Source organism: Eptatretus burgeri, chromosome 13 (assembly GCF_056783735.1).
Source record: "Eptatretus burgeri isolate ZD-2024b chromosome 13, Ebu_testis_v1, whole genome shotgun sequence".
NCBI lineage: Eukaryota > Metazoa > Chordata > Myxini > Myxiniformes > Myxinidae > Eptatretus > Eptatretus burgeri.
The window spans coordinates 19,436,248-19,455,621 of NC_140973.1; the positions used below are offsets into that span (position 1 = coordinate 19,436,248).

Below are 19,374 nucleotides of genomic sequence, written 5' to 3' on the forward strand. Positions count from 1 at the left end.
TCTCTCTCTCTCTCTCTCTCTCTCTCTCTCTCTCTCTCTCTCTCTCTCTCTCTCTCTCTCTCTCTCTCTCTCTCTCTCTCTCTCTCTCTCTCTCTCTCTCTCTCTCTCTCTCTCTCTCTCTCTCTCTCTCTCTCTCTCTCTCTCTCTCGCCCCCTGCTGGTCGTTTGTTTTCTGGGCATGGTGTCATGGCCGCCATGGGCTGCTGCTCTGTGTTGTGGTGAGTTTTCAGTGTCGTTTTCGTCCCTTCCCTCCCCCTCCCTCTTCCCCTTTTCCTTCCTGTTGTGTTCTGTGGTGGTTTTATTCGTGGTTTTTCTCCTCTGTTATCGTTGAGAGAGAGAGAGAAAGAGTGAGAGCTGGCCCTCCCTTTGGGCACGGCCTACCCATTTAGGTTAAGGATAGATTTTGCTTTGAGGTTTTGCTCTCTGCTTTAAACCTGTTTTATTTTAATTTATTTTGTTATCTTCTTTTTAGTTCGTTTTTGTTAACTCCCTCTTTCCCAAAGTCAGAGGAAGTAGGAGTGCCTTGTTGACTTCCTTTTTCCGAGGTAGGGAGGAGGTTGGGCCCCGTGTACTTAAACATGGCGGCTGCTCATACACAGCAATATGCTGCATTCGAGCATTTATCACATAAAAACGGTATAGCTTGCTCTCCACCGGAAGGTGTTACGGTGGAAGCGATTGTCATGGTAATCGGGAACATAATTGGTTTCGAAAAGGTACGTGCTGCTTCACGTATGAACAAGCGTGTGATCATTTTTGTATCTGATGAAGCGTTCGTTGCTCCAATTGTTGAACAAGGCTTGGCCCTTGATTCTGGGACATTTGTAATGGCATACCCCCTTGACTCTTGTGCACAAAGGGTAGTAATTAGTAATCTCCCACCATTCCTAAAGAATGACTTAATACTTTCAGCCTTGCAGCGCTATGGTGATTGTGTCTCTCCATTAATAATGCTCCCTGTCGGCTTTAAAGACAAACAGGTAAGCCATGTCATGAGCTTCCGCAGCCAAGTATTTATGGTACTTAAAAAAGAATATGCTTCACTTAACGTTATTATGAAGTTCACTTCAAATGGTCATAACTATCAAGTATATGTCTCTACTGACACTGTAAAGTGTTTTGGTTGTGGAGCGATTGGACATATGAAACAGTTCTGTCCACTCAGTCAGAAACATCCTCCCCTCAATGCTCCTAATAATGATTTTCAGACTAATACTATCACTTTCACCCGAAATGATTATCCTCCCCCCAATGTTACTGACTCCGTCGGTAACGATCCCCTCCCCAGCATTACTGACACTGCTCGTAAGGTCTCTGCCTCCAATGTCACTGACTGTGCTCATAAGGATCCTCTTCCCAACGTTACTGATTCTGTTGGTGACGATCCTTGCCTTAATATTAATATCACCAACTCGGTAGATAACGTTGAGCTTCAGTCGAATGTTGCAGCTTCCCTTTCAACAAATAAACAAGATAGGCCTTTAGTTATTGAACGAGTTGACACAAGCACTTGTAATGAATAGATGGATACCACAAACGAGGGGTTCGTTACTGTTTCTAAAGTTAAAAAACGCAAGTCTGTTGTCAGAAACATATCACCCTCCGGAAAACGACCAACCAACACGAGCATAAATGGTACTGGAATCTCACTTTCCAACCAATTTGCCTTGTTAGAAGAAGAGGAAAAATCGGATGTTTTACTCAATAATAATATTAATGATGATGGAGTAGATACCAAATCATTAATATCGAAAGACTGTATTCCTGACCCCTAGAATGTACCGCTTCACAAAAGGGGGCCTCTCCCCATAATGTAGAGCAGTGTTACGAATGTCATGATAATGCTAAAACACCTACCCGAACTAACAAAACTGGTACTCCCACCGTGCCTGACGAATCTGAGGTCCCCGGTCAAATTGATGGAACCTCCCTCCCATGTACAGTTACCCCAGTCAAAATCAACACACCGGATGTACAGATTGATTGTAATTTGGAGGCAGCCGTGCCTGTGACATCTAATCAAGTCACTGCTGAAGAACAGCAGGGTATTGCCGCAGATAGTATGGGGGTTTACGAGTCTGACGGGACATCTTCTTCTGTCTCTGTTTCAAGTGATGCGGGTAGCGATACTTCTTCTCTAAAGCTCGAAGACGCTTCTTCAATTTCCCCAGATACTATTCACACCTTCATGAACAAAAGTTTTCGAAAAAAGAATGTCAAAATTAAAGACAATTTTCCAGTTCTAGAAGACTTTATTCAAATGACCCGAATAATGATTTCCAGACCTGACCGGTACAATCTTACTGACCCTCAACGTCATTGTTTCAGGAAATTTTTAAGTCGTGCTCGGAACGAACTCAAAAATAATGGTTGATGCTGTTCTACCTGATGACCTCTGTCCCTTCCCCTCTTCAAACCTTCAATGAAAATATCCATTGCAAGCTTAAATATCAATGGTGGTCTTAATTCTCTCCGTAAAGTGCAAGTTAAACAACTAATCGAGTGCAACAAGTTTGATATCTTATTACTACAAGAAACTCATTCCACTGACTCTTCTTCAGCTGAATGGGAATTATTTCTTAAAGGACATTGGTTCTTTAGCAGTCTTTCAAGTCTGATTGCTGGGATAGCCATCTACTTTCAGCAAACTCTTCCTTTAACTTTAGTCTCCTTCAAAGAAATTGTAAAAGGACATTTAGCTTCCCTGACCTTTTCCATTCGTCCGCAGCTTTTCACCATTGTCAATCTATATGCTCCGAGCACAAATCCTGAAAGATCTTCTTTTTTTGATTGTCTTCAATCATTTCTTGCTAATATCCTCCCCGACCACTTTCAATGTCTCGGAGGTGATTTTAATTGTACACTAAACCCCCCTCTTGATAGGAATGGCCCTGAGCCACATGCAGCCAGTACGAGAGCTCTTGCTCGCTCCATTTCAAAATTCAAGTTGACTGACATTTGGCGACTGCAACATCTGACGCAACAACAATTTACTTGGTGTCGCTGTTCTAACAATCGAGTGTCTTCAGCTCGACTTGATAAATTCTATGTTTCCAATCATTTTCTTAACCTTGTCTTAAACACCTCAATTCTCCCATCTGGGTTCTCTGATCACCATGTTGTTGTTATGCGGTTTCAATTGCCACTAGTTAAGAAGGGGAGCCCTTATTGGAAGTTTAACACAGCACTTCTTCAAAATGATTTATTTGTTACTTACTTTAAAACATTTTGGGCACACTACATCACGAACGATCAGAAGTTCTCTTGTCAACGTCAGTGGTGGGACAATACCAAAGTTCAAATTGGAGTTTTCTGTCAAAACTTCTCACGACACACGGTTCTCTGAATCGCAACATTGACATAGAATTAGCGAAGACACAAATTCTAAACTTGCAAAATGCAGTGTCCTCCTCTAATGACAATAGACAGCAGCAAATGTTGCATGAAAAGAAAGCTCTTCTGAACGAGTTATTGGTCGAGAAGGCAAAAGGTGCACTCATTCGAATGAGAATGATTCACCTACAGCAACTAAACACTCCCAGCAGTTTCTTCTTCAAGTTGGAAACAACTTCCAAAAATCAGAAACAAATATTATCCTTGCTTTCTGCTGATGGAAAGACGCTGACTGATCCGAGTGATATTAAACTCACTGTTAAAAATTATTTTTCAAACCTCTATTCTGCCAAGCATATTTCGTTAAACCACACACATCATTTTACTACTTCCTTACCTGCACTTACTGAAACACAGAAATTGACTGTTGAAGGTGAAATAACCTTGGATGAACTTACAAGTGTTGTAAAAACCTTGCCCACCAGCAAAGCACCTGGGTTCGACGGGTTGCCAGTAGAATTCTACAGCGCTTTCTGGGATCTGCTGGGACCATGTCTATTAACAGTCTTGCAAGAAAGCATACAAGCTGGTGAACTTCCTCTGAGCTGCAGACGTGCTTTCCTCTTACTTATCCCCAAAAAGGTGACCTTCAACTTGTTGACAACTGGCGCCCTATCTCTCTACTTTCTGCTGATTATAAAATCCTGTCCAAATTACTCGCCAATTGTTTAAAAGTTATAATAGGACACATTGTAACTCCTGAACAGTCCCATTGCATTCCTGGTCGATCAATATTTAACAATATATTTTCTGTTCGCGATTTGATTTCGATTTGCCATTGTCAGAACGTCAATACTGGGCTGATCTTTCTCAATCAAGAAAAAGCTTTCGATAACGTTGACCATTTATATTTATTTGAAGTTTTAAAAGGGTTTGGGTTTAGATCTTTCTTTATTTCCTGCATTAAGTTGCTGTATCATAACAATTCCAGTCTACTAAACATTAATAACAGTTTGTGTTCACCTTTTTCCAGTTCAGCGAGGAATTAGACAAGGTTGCCCTCTTTCTGGGTACCTGTACTCCCTTTCCATTGAACCCTTGCTCATTCATTTACACCACAAGCTCTCTGGTTTTTCAGTGGTACCTTCAATTAAGGTTCTTGCATATGCTGACGATCTGTGTGTAATTGTCAACACTCAATCTGACATTGCTGCTCTTACAAATGTTCTACAAAATTTTAATCTTGCATCTTCTGCTACTGTTAACTGGAGAAAGAGTAGAGCGTTGTGCCTTGGTCCTTCAGAGTTATTTATCCCACCTCCGCTGCCTAATGCCTTGCAGTGGAGGCATGATGGTGTTCAACATCTGGGTGTTTTTCTTGGGAACGTGACCTTTTCTTTAAAAAAATTGGGACCAGATGGTGGATCAAATCTTTCACACCCTTAATTGCTGGAAAAGTTTATCCAGCTTACTATCCTACAGAGGCAGAGTGCTAATAATCAATAATTTAGCTGCTTCCAAACTCTGGCATCGGATGATTGCCTTACAACCCCCCAAATCACGAATCCTGAATTTGCAACGAATCCTTGTTAACTTTTTCTGGAACGGCATGCACCGGCTCCGAGCAGATCTTCTGAGTGTCCCGCTAGAAAAAGGCGGTCAAGGACTCGTGGACATTACCAGCAAAATACTGTCCTTTCGACTGACTACCTTGCGTCAACTTCTATACAAGGAGGTCCTGTCCTGGCGGCTGATGCCTTCCTGTTTGCTCCTGCAAGCTGGTAAGCTCAAGTGTGGACCTAAACTTGTTCTGCTTGATCTGCAGCGAGTTGACACCTCCTTACTGCCCTCCTTCTATCAAAGTCTCCTTCTAGTACGAAACAAGGATTCGTATAAATTTAGTAATTTCATGCGTGAACCTGTTTTTTTACAACAGCCTCTTTCACCATGACTTTCAAAGCAGGTCCCTCATTCAATCCTTCATTGAATCTGGCTTCTTCCTTGTGGAAGACTTTGTCAATCACACATATTCTGAATGGCAGACTCCGAACCAGATATTGGAAGCTTGCAATGTTAAATCAACACGAATAATTGAACTAATTCTACGTTCAATTGTTAAAGTTTTCAACCTTTTTAATTTATCGTGGCCTCCATCACATGATGTTCAAGGTGCAAGTACAACACAACCTGACTTCCCTGATTTCGTTTTTTCTAACGCTCCTTCCATCAAGCCTCTACAAACATGTACAAAGACTGCCATGTATGTGCAATGTCTCAATGTTATTACCTCTGCCAACCCCAATAATGCACTAACTACCCACTGGAAAGAGCTTCTGCCCGCAGGGGTTCCATCATCTCCCACCTGGTCTTCCATGTACACATCACCTGTATCTAAACGTGCCGGAGACGTACAGTGGAGACTCGCACACTATTCCTTGACTTCAAACGTATTCCTCAAAAGATTGAACCTTGTTTCGTCCGATGAATGTCCTTTTTGCCATCAATCCGAGGATGTTTTCCATGCTTATGTTGGTTGTCAAAGGTTGATCCCACTGTTTTTAAACTCTTGAAATTTTTTTTCCAAAAATTAGGCTTTTGCTTTTCATTCCACTATTTTATTTTCTGTATACCGGTATCCAACAGGAATGTCGGAATTGAAGTTGCTAATTTCCTGCTCGCTGAAGCGAAACTCGCAATATACATCACTCACCAGAAGATGATTTCTGGTGTTAATTCACAGGAATGCAGCGCTCTGCTTGCCTTTAAAGGAAGGCTCTGTGTGTGCCCGTCTCAAAATGGAATTCCTGTTTTATCGAGAGAGTTCGCGAATTCATGGCTTCATTGACAAATGGTGTAAAATTGAAGTATTGTGCAGAGTGGAAGGAGAAAATTTATTCCTTTTGTATTAATTTAACATCCTGAGTTATTCCTGTTCCTGATTCATGTTTTGATTGAATCTGCACATGTTGCATCACTTGTTTCTTTTGTACATTTTATAATAAAAGGACATAAAAGTCAAAGTCTGTCTCTGTCTCTGTCTCTGTCTCTGTCTCTGTCTCTGTCTCTGTCTCTGTCTCTGTCTCTGTCTCTGTCTCTGTCTCTGCCTCTGTCTCTGCCTCTGTCTCTCTCTCTCACATTAGCTTTTCATGCACCTCGACCGAGCTGTTATACTTACAAACTAGAAGGGCACTCGGTGGAGCACATACCTCGAGCAGGCTTGAACAGGTCACGTTTTGTATCCCACTGTTGGGCCCGATCTGGATTCGGACCTGAAACAACATCTAATCTGCTTGTTCTTGTCACCTCCCCAACTCATCCACCAAGTTTTGTCATAACTTGTCTACAACTTTTAGATATCATGTAGACAGACAGACAGACAGACAGATATAACCTCTGTTAACCTTCGGTGGAGAGGTTAATGCAACACACTACGTTACCCCCACCCCAGGTGTGTAAACAGGTATGTCTTTCGGCTGCTCCCGTTAGGGGTCGCCACAGCGGATCATCCGTTATGATACAGATACTGATTTGGCATAGGTTTTACGCCGGATGCCCTTCCTGACGCAACCCTGGTCGCCTCTTACGACACAGGGATAAGGATTGGGTTTCGCCATGATTCTGGGCTGCCCTACACCCTCTCATATCGCGGCCCAGTGCAGAGCTCCCGTCCTCGAGCGATCCTCCAACCCAACCCTCCGAGTAGCCGGATTACAGGCGCACGCCACTACGCCCGGCAGTCATTTACGAGTATTTCTTTAAATTTGTTACCGAAATAGGTTGGAATACCCCCCCCCCCCAAAAAAAAAAAGAACGTCTCACTGGAAAGAAATTAGAAAATGAAAGGAGAAACTAAAATGAATAAATTATAATTTATGCAGTACATAATTATGAATGCAGTACAGGTGAAGAGGAAGAAGAGGCCGCGCAGCGATTTGTTAGGGCTGAGGCAGTGGTTGTGGTTGCGGGGCACGTCCGCGCAGCGATGCCTCATACAGAGGTTGTGGTTGCGGGGCACGTCTGCGCAGCGATTCCTCATACAGAGGTTGTGGTTGCAGGCCAAGGCCACGCAGTGATGCCTCAGACAGAGGTTGTTGTTGCGGGCCACGTCCGTGCAGCGATTCCTCAGACAGAGGTTGTGGTTGCGGGCCACGTCCGCGCAGCGATTCCTCAGACAGAGGTTGTGGTTGCGGGCCACGTCCGCGCAGCGATGCCTCATACAGAGGTTGTGGTTGCGGACCACGTCTGCGCAGCGATTCCTCAGACAGAGGTTGTGGTTGCGGGCCACGTCCGCGCAGCGATTCCTCAGACAGAGGTTGTGGTTGCGGGCCACGTCCGCGCAGCGATGCCTCAGACAGAGGTGGTTGCGGGCCACGTCCGCGCAGCGATGCCTCAGACAGAGGTTGTGGTTGCGGGCCACGTCCGCGCCTCCCATTCATAACGACAGCAGGAGACGAATTCCCATTTGTGTGAATGTGATCTGCGCCTGACGATCTCCTGCGCCTGACGATCTCCGTCCTTCGTCTCATCTTCCTGCTTGTCGTTAAACCTCTGAAGTAATGGCCGATGGAGACTCTTCTTTCAGAATCTCTCCCAGCGCCTCGAGTTCCTGTTCCTCGGGGTGCCGGAGGAGCCGCCGATGGAGTCAGGTCTCCCGTTCCTGGAGCGAGAGCGAGCGAGAGGCTCGGGTGTTGGTCATTAACACTGGGGGAACCATCGGGATGGTGTACGAGGACAACGGTGCGTTCGTACCCCTTTACGTGCCGACCGTGCGGGTAGCACCATGTGGGTGGACGGTGTGAACCATGTACGCTAATCGCTTCGGTCGTATATGAGCTGCGCTGACCATTTGGACCTTGTGGCCACGTCTATGTAATATATGTTAACTGTGCTCGCCATGTGTGCTGTGCTCGCCAGCAAGGTCATACCATGTATGGCCGTGCTGCTGTGCTGACCATTAAAGATACTCCAGCGGCCCAGATATGGATTGGCTGCTCGCTAGAGCACCCTTATTCTGGCCATTTCCATCTGTCTGTCTGTCCGCGAAACTTTGGTCAAGCCGAGGGGCTAAACCACTCAACCGATTCCAATGAAATTTGGGAGGTAGGACCAATATTTCTGGGAATCGTGTGCTTTCGAATATGGGACACCGGGCCCTAGCAACGGCGTAGCAACGGCTCTTTACAGTGGTCAAAAAATCGAAAATAAAAAATCGAAAAATCGAAAAATCGAAGCTTAGAGTTCTGTGCGCAATCTATCTAGCTCCCTTCATGCCAATTTGCAGCCCGAACAAAAAATATTTGTAGGAGGAGAGAGGTTTTGGGCGAGTACATGTCGAACATTTCAGAAACGGTTAATTGCGAATATCTCGAAGAGAAAGAGTCTGATTTTGATGAAACTTGGGTGAAATGTGTACAATGTGGCTCGCATGTACACAAAAAATGAATGGTTGCTATGCACACCTCTGTTACTTAAGGCCCAGTCACACCTTGACGTTTTAGCCAGCTTATGCCGATTTTTGGAAAATTTGTCTAAAACGCTGGTACACGTCGAATACGTTATGGGTATGTTTTGATAACATTGAGAGCACGCTGAAAAACACTGCCATACGTCGTTGTACGCTGGCTTTGAACGTTGTACTTTTCGGTTGTCCTCAAATTTTCCATGCTTGAAATTTTAAGACTTATGCCAGTGTATGACTCACACGTTCTGCATAACGCTGGCCATAAGTTGTAGGCACGTCACGCGATCGTTGACACACGTCGACACACGTTACTTGTAAGTTACTCATAAGTCGAAACGCATCAAGGTAATGGTTAGCGTCAGTGTTCCAGACTCTCTGGTTTTTTTTTTTCCTTCCTTCCTTCGGTATGATGGTGATTTTGACACTTAGATTTCTAGTGCGGTTATAATATAATATAATATAATTAATAGGCTGCCGCTCAACGATTTAAATCATAACCGCACTGTACACTGAACACCGTCATACCAAATTAAAAAAAAACCGGGAGTCTGGAACACTGACGCTAACCATTACCTTGACGTGTTTCGACTTGTGAGCACCTTTCAAGTAACGTGTGTCGACGTGTGTCAATGATCGCATATCGTGCCTAAAACTTATTCCCATCGCATGCGGAGCGTGTGTCATACGGCAAGTACTTCGTAAAAATTTCAACATGTTTAAAATTACAAGACGTACTCCACTTACTACGACGTATGATCGCGTACTTTAGCGTTCTATTCACGCATACCAAACTTACCCATACCGTATTTGACGTGCGCCAGCGTTTTAGATGCATTTTTCAGAGGTCGGCATACACTGGCAAGATCGCCAAGGTGTGACTGCGATGTTGACACTTCCATTTCTGTGGCAGTTATGATTTGAATCGTTGTGCGGCAGCCTTTTCATAACCTACGCCACGTCATCATCGGCGATGCGTGCAGCGCGCTATGCCTAAGTTAGACTATCGTTGGGCATAGGTTGTGAAGGCCGACAACAGGTTCAGCATTCGTTGGTATAAGTTATCTATAACACAACGAAACGTTCTGTGTCCGTTACTAATACGTTATGCATAAGACCAAGTCGTTATGAATACGGCCGAATCTTTAAAAAAAAAACATCAAAAGTTGAGCGTAAGCCAGCGTTTTACATACATTTTAATGCGTTGCCATTGCTGGCTAAAACGTCAAGGTGTGACAGGGCCTTAAGAGGGCTGTGATAATCATATTTATTGTGCTAATTTGATTGATAGCTGTTAGTACAGCTAGATTGATCCTTTAATGTACACTGCAAGAAGGAATACAATGTTAAACTGAAAACAGGCTGTTTATCTATCGAAAATCCAGCAATCTCTGTGTGTGTGTGTGTGTGTGTGTCTGCGACCGCTGTTTCTCAACAACCACTGGTCCGATCTCATTGAAACTTGCCAGGTATATTGCTGGGGACCCGAGGATGTGCCTTTTCAAGGTTTGATATTAATCGGACAAGTGCTTCCCAAGTTATGGCCATTTATTTACCAACCAATGACATGACACGTTGCTGCACCATTTATCTACAAACCAATGACATGACACATTGCTGCATAGGCATGGCTGCGTAGGCTAGAGTCCCTTTATAGAGAGAGTAGCGACATAGAGGGTCCGGAAAAATCTAGTCACGTGATTGCATGGAGCCATTTTGAGTCCATCGCGGACAGGATCGGATGCATATCGGTCAGCGTTTTAACTTTCCCACTGTACGCAGCGTTCTCATTCGTGTTTTACATCGATTTTACGACAAAATGACAGGTTGTTGCGCCTTTGGGTGCACAAATAGAACGGAGAAGGGATTCAAGATGTATAGATTTCCATCAGATGTTAAAAGACGGAAAATCTGGGAGAACAGAGTCAGTCGTGTTGGATGGAAAGCAACTTCTTCGTCAGTTCTCTGCCAGGTCAGTGTGATGGTGGTCATGGTCCCATATGCGTATATTTTTGTGCTGCGAGTGAGACTGGCCTTTGCTTTGGCTTTCCAGGCTTGTTATCCATTGCTCGTGGATTAATTAGCACTTCAAGGGGAAGGCATCTTTATTTAAAATTAAGTTTGAGTTGGAGTCTTCGAGCTAGATCAATTAATATAGGGTCTAGATCATGTCTCCAAAGTCAGACTCAGACTCAAAGTCAAACTAAAGTCAAAACAAAGACGAATGAACGGAGAACCGATACGGGCAAACACGGCCCACTCTTCAAAGGCAGGGTTCGGGTCAACACTAACCCTAATTCTGACCCTAACCCTAAACCTGACCCTAAACCTAAATCTAACCCGAACCCTAACTTTTAAGAGTAGGTTATACCAAAGATTTAAAATCTATTGGTGTGGGTGTAGACTGCCAGATCTCAGGATACTAAACAGGTCGACACCCCATAGAAGCATAGAAGGGAGCCCATCTAACTTCTGAGTGTAGAATGGTCGGGACTGGCTTTTACCTTCAGGGAATGAGAAAAACATGAGGGGCCGGGTGGGGTGGGCTACTCTATTTTTGGTGGGATTAATATATGATTGGCAACATGCAGCAAAGTTTAGATTAATAATTTAAATATGAAAATTAAACAAACACAAACATATACCCACACATGATAAACAAGGTCAAACAACTGCAGAAATACAAAGATAACTCTTAACATTGTATTGTACATGTGCATGTATAAGCAGGGAGGTGAGAGTTCGAGTCTCACTCTCGCCTCCCTGAAATTAAAATGAGGCTGAAATAAGCAGCATGTGTACTTGTCTCGTTCATTCCTTCTTTGTCATGGTTCTAAATGTCTGTGACTGTTAAATCACAACGAGCTCTGTGAATTTCTTCTTTATCATATGGCTCTTAGTTGTCATAAATCTTCTATTTTGTCATCTTCACATAATTTGTCTATTATCAACATGGAAAAGACCATTCCCATCTCTCATACATAGAGAACATAATGGAATACACGGTTCAATGCACGAGTGTCATACGGCGGCTCCGCACGCGCACCCCACTAAATGGACTCAAAATGGTGTCAAATCATTAGTTGTCGCTACTCTCTCTATAAAGGGACTCTAGCGTAGGCCGGTGCGCAGCCGTGCCGGTTACATGGCAGCGAATGTCATGACAAGCAAAGAGAGAGGTAAACTTGATTTTTATTTGGATTTGAATTAACTCTGTGTGTGGAAGTTGGGTTCTCGCGAGAACGTGAGAGCGAAGGAACGGCCTGTGTGGTTGTTGTTTCTGGCATGGTTTGAAAGTTTTTTTTTTTTTTTTGCACGTACGGCCATGCACGTACGGGCACGTACCTACGGGCATGCACTAGTATATATAATAATTATATTTATATATATATATATATATATATATATATATATATATAATTATATTTATATAAATAAATATATATATATATATATATAATTATATTTATTTATATATAATAATTTTACTTATTTATATATTTTATATGATAATAATATTTATTTATATATTATATTTATGTATATATATGCATGTCTCTTGGCCTGAATAAGCTGGCTGTGAAGTGGGTGAAACGTTGCCTGAGACCAGGTCTCCTCTTGCTTGTTGCTCAAATTTGCAGAAGAGATCGGGTGCACTTTTGGTCTTCTTCTTTAAAAATGTTTAATCTCAACTGCTCCAATCTTAATATATATATATATATATATATATATATATATATATATATATATATATATATATATATATACATTCACCGTGCAAGATGTCCATAAACAATTATATTGGTATTGTACCAGTTGTCTTACTGTGTCCACCAGATGTGAGAGTGGAGTGCCTTGAGTAGGTAAACCTTGCTGCAATTCCTTCACCATGTAGGATTGACTCCTGTCGTTGCTTCGCAGAAAAGTTGTCCATTCTTGCAATGTAACAGTGACTTGACTTGTCTAGCATTAAATCTATTGTTAGAGACGATCACGACTTGTGAACCCCTCATGTTCTGTCCTACGGTTGATGGGATCCCATCACCGCCTTGATCTGTGTTGGTCCATGTGAGCCGTGCTGCACGTTTGTAATCCGTAATGTGCTCATCCTTCCCACAGTGCTCACAACTGAACCTCACACGTTCGTGGGGCACCTGAAGAAGCTGCCAATGCTGCATGACCAGGCCTATGCCGAACGCACCCAGCTGTTCGCGTACCACAAAGATGCTGGCAGCACCCTCGTGCTGCCGTCAGTAGCGCCGGAAGCGAGCCATGACTTGTAAAACCATATGCAAGGGTTTGCGAGTGTGCACTGAGCATGCAAGTGTGCAACTGTGCATGCAAGTGTGCAACTGGGCATGCAAGTGTGCAACTGGGCATGCAAGCATACCAAGCAAGCAATGGCATCCAACCATAAGTCAACTAAATTATATTCGTTATACCTCAGAGTCTGTAGAGTGGGCATTTTACAAGGGGTGTTGTGTGGAGTGCACTTGTCCAAGTGTGTCCATCTCCATGTGGAAAATATGTTCCCTGGTGTATGTGGCAATGCTGCTCTGATTATTTTTGCCTGCAAGGGCTTTAACCGCAGCGATGGCATAATATCCAGCTCTCCACCCTGATGATTCCTTTCCAGGGTGTATCCTTGATTGTAGGGAGATAATTTGTTTTTTTTCCGACATGTATGCCTTTTTCACCCATGTACAGTATTGTAAGTTTCATCTCCTATCTCCAATCATACCCACCACATCTATGTCAGATTGCATGAATAAATTAATAATTAATTTTTACATTCCTCCAAGGCCCACGGAAGGGTTCGGATGAAACGTGCACGAAACAATGACGTGAACCAGTTTCGATACACGACTTTCGAAATGATGTACGGGTGCTAAATGAGGCCCTTTGCGTATGTGCTGTGTGTGCGTGCGTGCATGCGTGTTTAAAGTGACCCGGTTCTGCTCGCCGGGCACTTTTAATCTGCCGTTGCTGGCACAAAATCTGTTCTTCAAATCGTCTTTTAAACATAATTTTCAGCATTTGGATGAAAGAGTGACTATGTAAATACGGTTAGCCATAATTGTTCTGTTTCTGAATGCAAACCAGAATCACGGAAATGTAGGAGTACGTGAAATATCCATGGAAGAGAGGTGTCGGCTTTGTACCATTTCCTGTTAGTACCTTCTAGTGTCGGCCGTGGATACAACACACACCACACACATACACACACGCACACACACACACACACACACACACACACACACACACGTTTCAACTTTTAGCAATAAATGTAAAAATCTAGTTTAATTTAACTTGTGCCCCTGGAACTAAAAAAAACAACTATATATATATATATATATATATATATATATATATATATATATATATATATATATATATATATATATATATATATATATATATATATAGTAACGAATTCACGCCCGCCGGCGTGCGATCGGCCGCGTACCTCTAATCGCAACCGCGTGGCCCAACGGACGGAAAATTCAGTCGTGACTTTCCGGAGCTAACGCCGGAACCCTGTCACGGGTGGGTCTTCAACCCCACGACAGCTGTGCCAATTGTCTACCCGCGCAAGATAGGGTCACTTGCCGAATTCGATATACCTAAGTACCTGCGCGGGGAGCCGACCGGGCAGCCGTACCTCAACGCAGGTCGGCTTGGGACACGAACCGCTTAGGCAGTCCGTTCCGTTCTGCAGTGATAACCAAGCGGGTATTATCGCCGACCTTGCCGGATCTGATTATATTTAACGGGTGTTTGACACCCCACTATTTATTCCGCGATGCAAGATGGCATTTTCAATAAGGAAGGAGGACGCAACGAACAGGATACATTCAAACTAAGCACATTTATTTATACAACACGTAAGTAAGCAAATAGAAACAAAAGGCAAGCACGTATACAGGCAAATAGAAACAAAAGCAAAACACGCATGCAGTTCATTTATGAAGATTGCGGGACGTACGCATGCAACTATACAGCCAAACACAAGCCATAAAACAAAGCACTACGACCGAATATAATTAATAAATGTAGTCACTTAGGCAGTTTTACTTGACAGACGGCGCCACGACAACATTCATTCAAAAACCCAAAAGAAACACAAGAAAAGACCCCCTCACAGACAAGGGGGTCAGGCTGGACCACTTGGGTCTTCATGACACGGGACCTGGGAGACCGAACGGTCCCGTGAGACCGTAGCAGGTTACCTGCACCCTCGAGGTGCCTCGATGGTCGGCGAGCTCTCTGGCACTCTCCTCCCGACTGCACGGCAGAGCTGGTCCTCCGCACACAACCCTCGCGACTTGGCGTTATCAGCACCATGACGAAGACAAAGCTCCAGCTCGAAACCACGTCATTCCACGAAGCCACCAAAAGACTGAACCACCACGAAGACGTCCACCACAAGAAGGTCTCAACCTCCAGAAGGCTATGAACCATAGGACCAGAAGGCGATGAACCCCAAGACCAGAAGGCGATGAACCACAAGACCCCCAAAAAAGACAGACAAAGGCCACCCCCAAGACCAAGACCAAGACACGAAGCTCGCGTGCTGTCCGCCTTGTATCCCATGGGCCTCAGCGCTTCGCCCCTCCCCTTTTTCGGCTCCGCCTCCTTTCGAGCCTTTTCGAGAAGCTTCTCGAAAAGGGGTTTTCCTCAGCTCCTAGCGCCTCATTCCTCGTATCCACCAATCGCAATCGAGCTTCCTCGCCCTTCCACTCACACCAAACGCGGAGAAAAAAAAAGGCGGGAAAACCCGCGCACCATTGGAGGTTACTCGCGTTATCGGACGGTTTTCGACGCGGAAACGGTTGTAGCGTGGTTTTTGGAGGATGGTGTTTGATAGCTCGCGTAGCGGCGAAAATGGTTAGATGGTGGCGTACATGTTGTGGCGATTGTGGCGTGGTTGGTGGTGGTTGTTGTTGGCGTTGTGGCGTACATACATATATGCAGTATATATATATAGATATATATATATATATATATATATATATTTCAGTGGCCCAACGTGGATTGAACTCAGGACCTTTTGGATCCCAAGCCGCTGCCCTAACCACTGCGCCAACACCAGGCTTTACAGCCGTAACTATATATATATATATATATATATATATATATATATATATATATATATATATATATATATATATATATATATATATATATATATATATATATATATATATATATATATATATATATATATATACATACATACATACATACATACATACATACATACATACATACATACATACATACATACATACATACATACATACATACATACATACATACATACACACACACACACACAAGCCGGTAGGTGGACATGGGTAGTCGGCTGTTGCTAGGCAACAGGGGTCCATAGCAACGGTTCTTTCTCACACATAACTAGGACATACCATGAACCTACCATACCAGTTTCATGTATATCTGACTCATAGTCTCTGAGATATAACGAACTTCGTTTTTTTTTATTGTTTTCGACCAGGGTTCATTCGAAGTCGATCTTCTCCGACAGTTTTCATAGGATCTGTCTGGAAAATTTTGACAATATGGCTGAATGTACTGCCCACAGTCGCTCGTGGCCCGATTTTTTTATTTATTTATTTATTTATTTTTTTTTTTTTTTGATATTCGAAAAAATTAATTTCTTATGATTTTTCAAAAATTTCAAAGTCCCGTTACTCAGCAACGGTTGTGTCCAGAGCAAAGGTTCTCATTTGCACACAACTAGGTCATGGTATGAACCTACCAACCAAGTTTCATCGAAATCGCCATTGTATTAACGGAGCACTGGACCGAACAGACCTACATACATACATTCGGACATGGGTAGTCGACTACCCAATATAACCTGTCGAGATGGGCCCGTTCGATGGGGAATGACCTGAGGATTAAGTACAAGAAAATTCATGATTCTAGCTTCAAGGGTTAATGTTGTAGATTGTTTTTTTCGTTAAAATACCCCCACATTTAGAGGTTTTTCGGCCGTTGCTAGGCAACGGAGGGGTCCACAGCAACGGTTCTTTCTCACACATAACTATGACATACCATGAACCTACCATACCAGTTTCATGTATATCTGACTCATAGTCTCTGAGATATAACGAACTTCGTTTTTTTATTGTTTTCGACCAGGGTTCATTCAAAGTCTATCTTCTCCGACAGTTTTCATAGGATCTGGTTGGAAATATTTGACAATATGGCTGAATGTACTGCCCACAGTCGCTCGTGGCCCGATTTTTGATTTTCGGAAAAATAAATTATTTTATGATTTTTCAAAAATTTCAAAGTCCCGTTGCTAGGCAACGGTGGTGTCCATAGCAACGGTTCTAATTGCACACAACTAGGTCATGGTATGAACCTACCAACCAAGTTTCATCGAAATCGCCATTGTATTAACTGAAATCGCCATTTTAAATACTGATAATAAGGGTAGAACAAATCTCAATGTTTTTTTTTTCGATTAGATCAACTACCCAACAGACAAACAAAACATACCGATGGAAATACTGATAAGGGTAGATCAAAAAAAATTTTTTTTGACTATCGACTACCCAGTATATCGCCGGAAATACTGATAATAAGGGTAGAAAAAAAAATCTCAATTTTTTTTTTTTCGACTAGATCGACTACCCAACACACACATATATATACATATATGTTAAAAGTCCTCACACCTTCTGGAGCCTGAACACCACCGTTTCCTGGGGTCTCTGCACATGCGTGCCAAGCATTCTGGGGCGGATTATGTCATTTCGAAAGTCATGTATTAGTTTGTAATATCACTGGAAATTTTAAAAGTCGACTCGATGTAGTTCTTGGGGAAAGAATGTCGAGTCTTAACAGAATTTATCGATTTACTAAATCATTGTAAACAATGCAATGAAGAACTTTATATAAATAAAGAAAAACTCGAAATATATCAAGAGAAGTAACTTGGTGAAGACGTAGAAAGGGAACCAGATATTCTTCGCTGTGAAGTTCGTTCAGCAATTGAACACCTGAAAGATAACAATTCTCCTGGAATAGACAGGGCGATTCATCAATATGTGGACCATCCCTCAGATGGGCGTTTAATTGTGTGTCCTGTCTGCCGGCATTAGTTTGTGGGTGTTAGAGAACATCTGCTAACTAATGCTGGCAGACGGGAAGTGTAGGTGAGCAATCGCCGGCATGATGGCCAAAGTTGATTCTAAATTCCTGACCTAACCTCACATTCCCCCTGTCCCAAGGGGGTTTGCTAAGCCCCTTAGCTGGGCATGTGGATTAGTATGTGGAGTAGTGGTGGAATTGACAATGCAGCAGGAGAGCTAATCAACGCCGCTGGAGAATCTGGCATCCTGTTAATGCACAAACTTTACAATAGGATGTAGGAAATGCCATAGTGGCTACTCAAATGGCAACAATACATCTACTGTATCTCTTGTTGCTGAAAAAAGGTCAAGAGGACACACCGAAGCACGAGAAAACATTCGAACCATCGCACCGATTTCACATACCAGCCAAATCCTCTTAAAAACTATTCAATAATGGCACAGACCTTATGTAGAGAGAGAAATTCCTGTCGAACAAGCTGGATTCGGAAGAGAACTTGGCACTCGCGACCAGATAGCCAATTTTCAATACATTGTTGAAATCTGCAGACAATATAAATGGAAGCTTATTGTCTGTTTCTTGAATTACAGCAAAGCCTTCCATTGTGTATCACACAGCCTCTTATGTAAGATATTGAAATTCGCACACACCTCAACTGGCTCAGAAGAAAGCTGTACGAAAGACAGGAATGCTGTGTTAGAACCGAAGTAGGAAATTATAAACTGGTTTGAAGCTTCAACAGGTGTGAAACAAGGACGCATCCTGACACCGTTTAACATCTTTGTTTAACATCTATGCTAAATACATCACGAGAAGAGCAATCAAGAACTACATTGACAGCATATCAGATACGCGGATGACACAACTCTGCTCGCAGAGCCTGATATTGAAGTAAAGAGGTTTCCCTACAAAATCAAAGATAAAAGTGAAACGAGGTGCTGGATAGCTTGTACATCAACACCAGCCAGATGAAAGCAATGATTGGTGAAGAAAAATAGAGTATTGACAAAGACAGAAAATCCTTAGAAATAGTAGAGAGCTTCAACTTTTTAGCAGCTTTGGTCACTCTTGATGGAAGTTGTGAAAAGGAAATTAGAATGGCGTCTCAGAATGGGAAGAACAGCAAAGAGTAAAATGACCAGGATCTGGTCCAATTGTAACATCAACAAATGCACCAAGTCCGCCTTGTCAAAGCTCTCGTATTTCCAATCGCAACATATTCATCTGACAACTGGAATATGAAAAAAATAGATGGGAGACTTTTGAGAATCAGTTTTGGAGAGAAGTGCAAAGGCTGTCATGGGAAAAGAGAAGCAACAACAGGCGTGAAATAACTTGCCGTTAATAACACATATTTACATAGCAGTGTCTGAAACCATTCACCGTCGTACTTTGGCCACATTTGCTGAAGAGATGTCAAAAATTTGGAATTTTTTTTCCATGTTTGGTAGAGTAGAT

The 19,374-nt window shown here is 42.9% G+C and overlaps 1 protein-coding gene across 4 annotated transcripts in view; it reads left to right on the plus strand.

Moving 5' to 3' along the window:
- The first annotated feature begins 7,701 nt into the window (after positions 1 to 7,701).
- ASPG (asparaginase) overlaps positions 7,702 to 19,374 on the plus strand; it is a 96,106-nt gene continuing 84,433 nt past the window's right edge. The window contains exons 1-2 of one of the 4 annotated variants that reach the window (XM_085851520.1): positions 7,702 to 8,069; positions 12,910 to 13,069. In XM_085851520.1, the coding sequence (XP_085707646.1) occupies positions 7,889 to 8,069; positions 12,910 to 13,069 (341 nt within the window). In that variant the 5' untranslated portion in view covers positions 7,702 to 7,888. The remainder of the gene's footprint in view (positions 8,070 to 12,909; positions 13,070 to 19,374) is intronic. The other 3 variants (XM_085851518.1, XM_085851519.1, XM_085851521.1) reach the window with 3 other exon arrangements.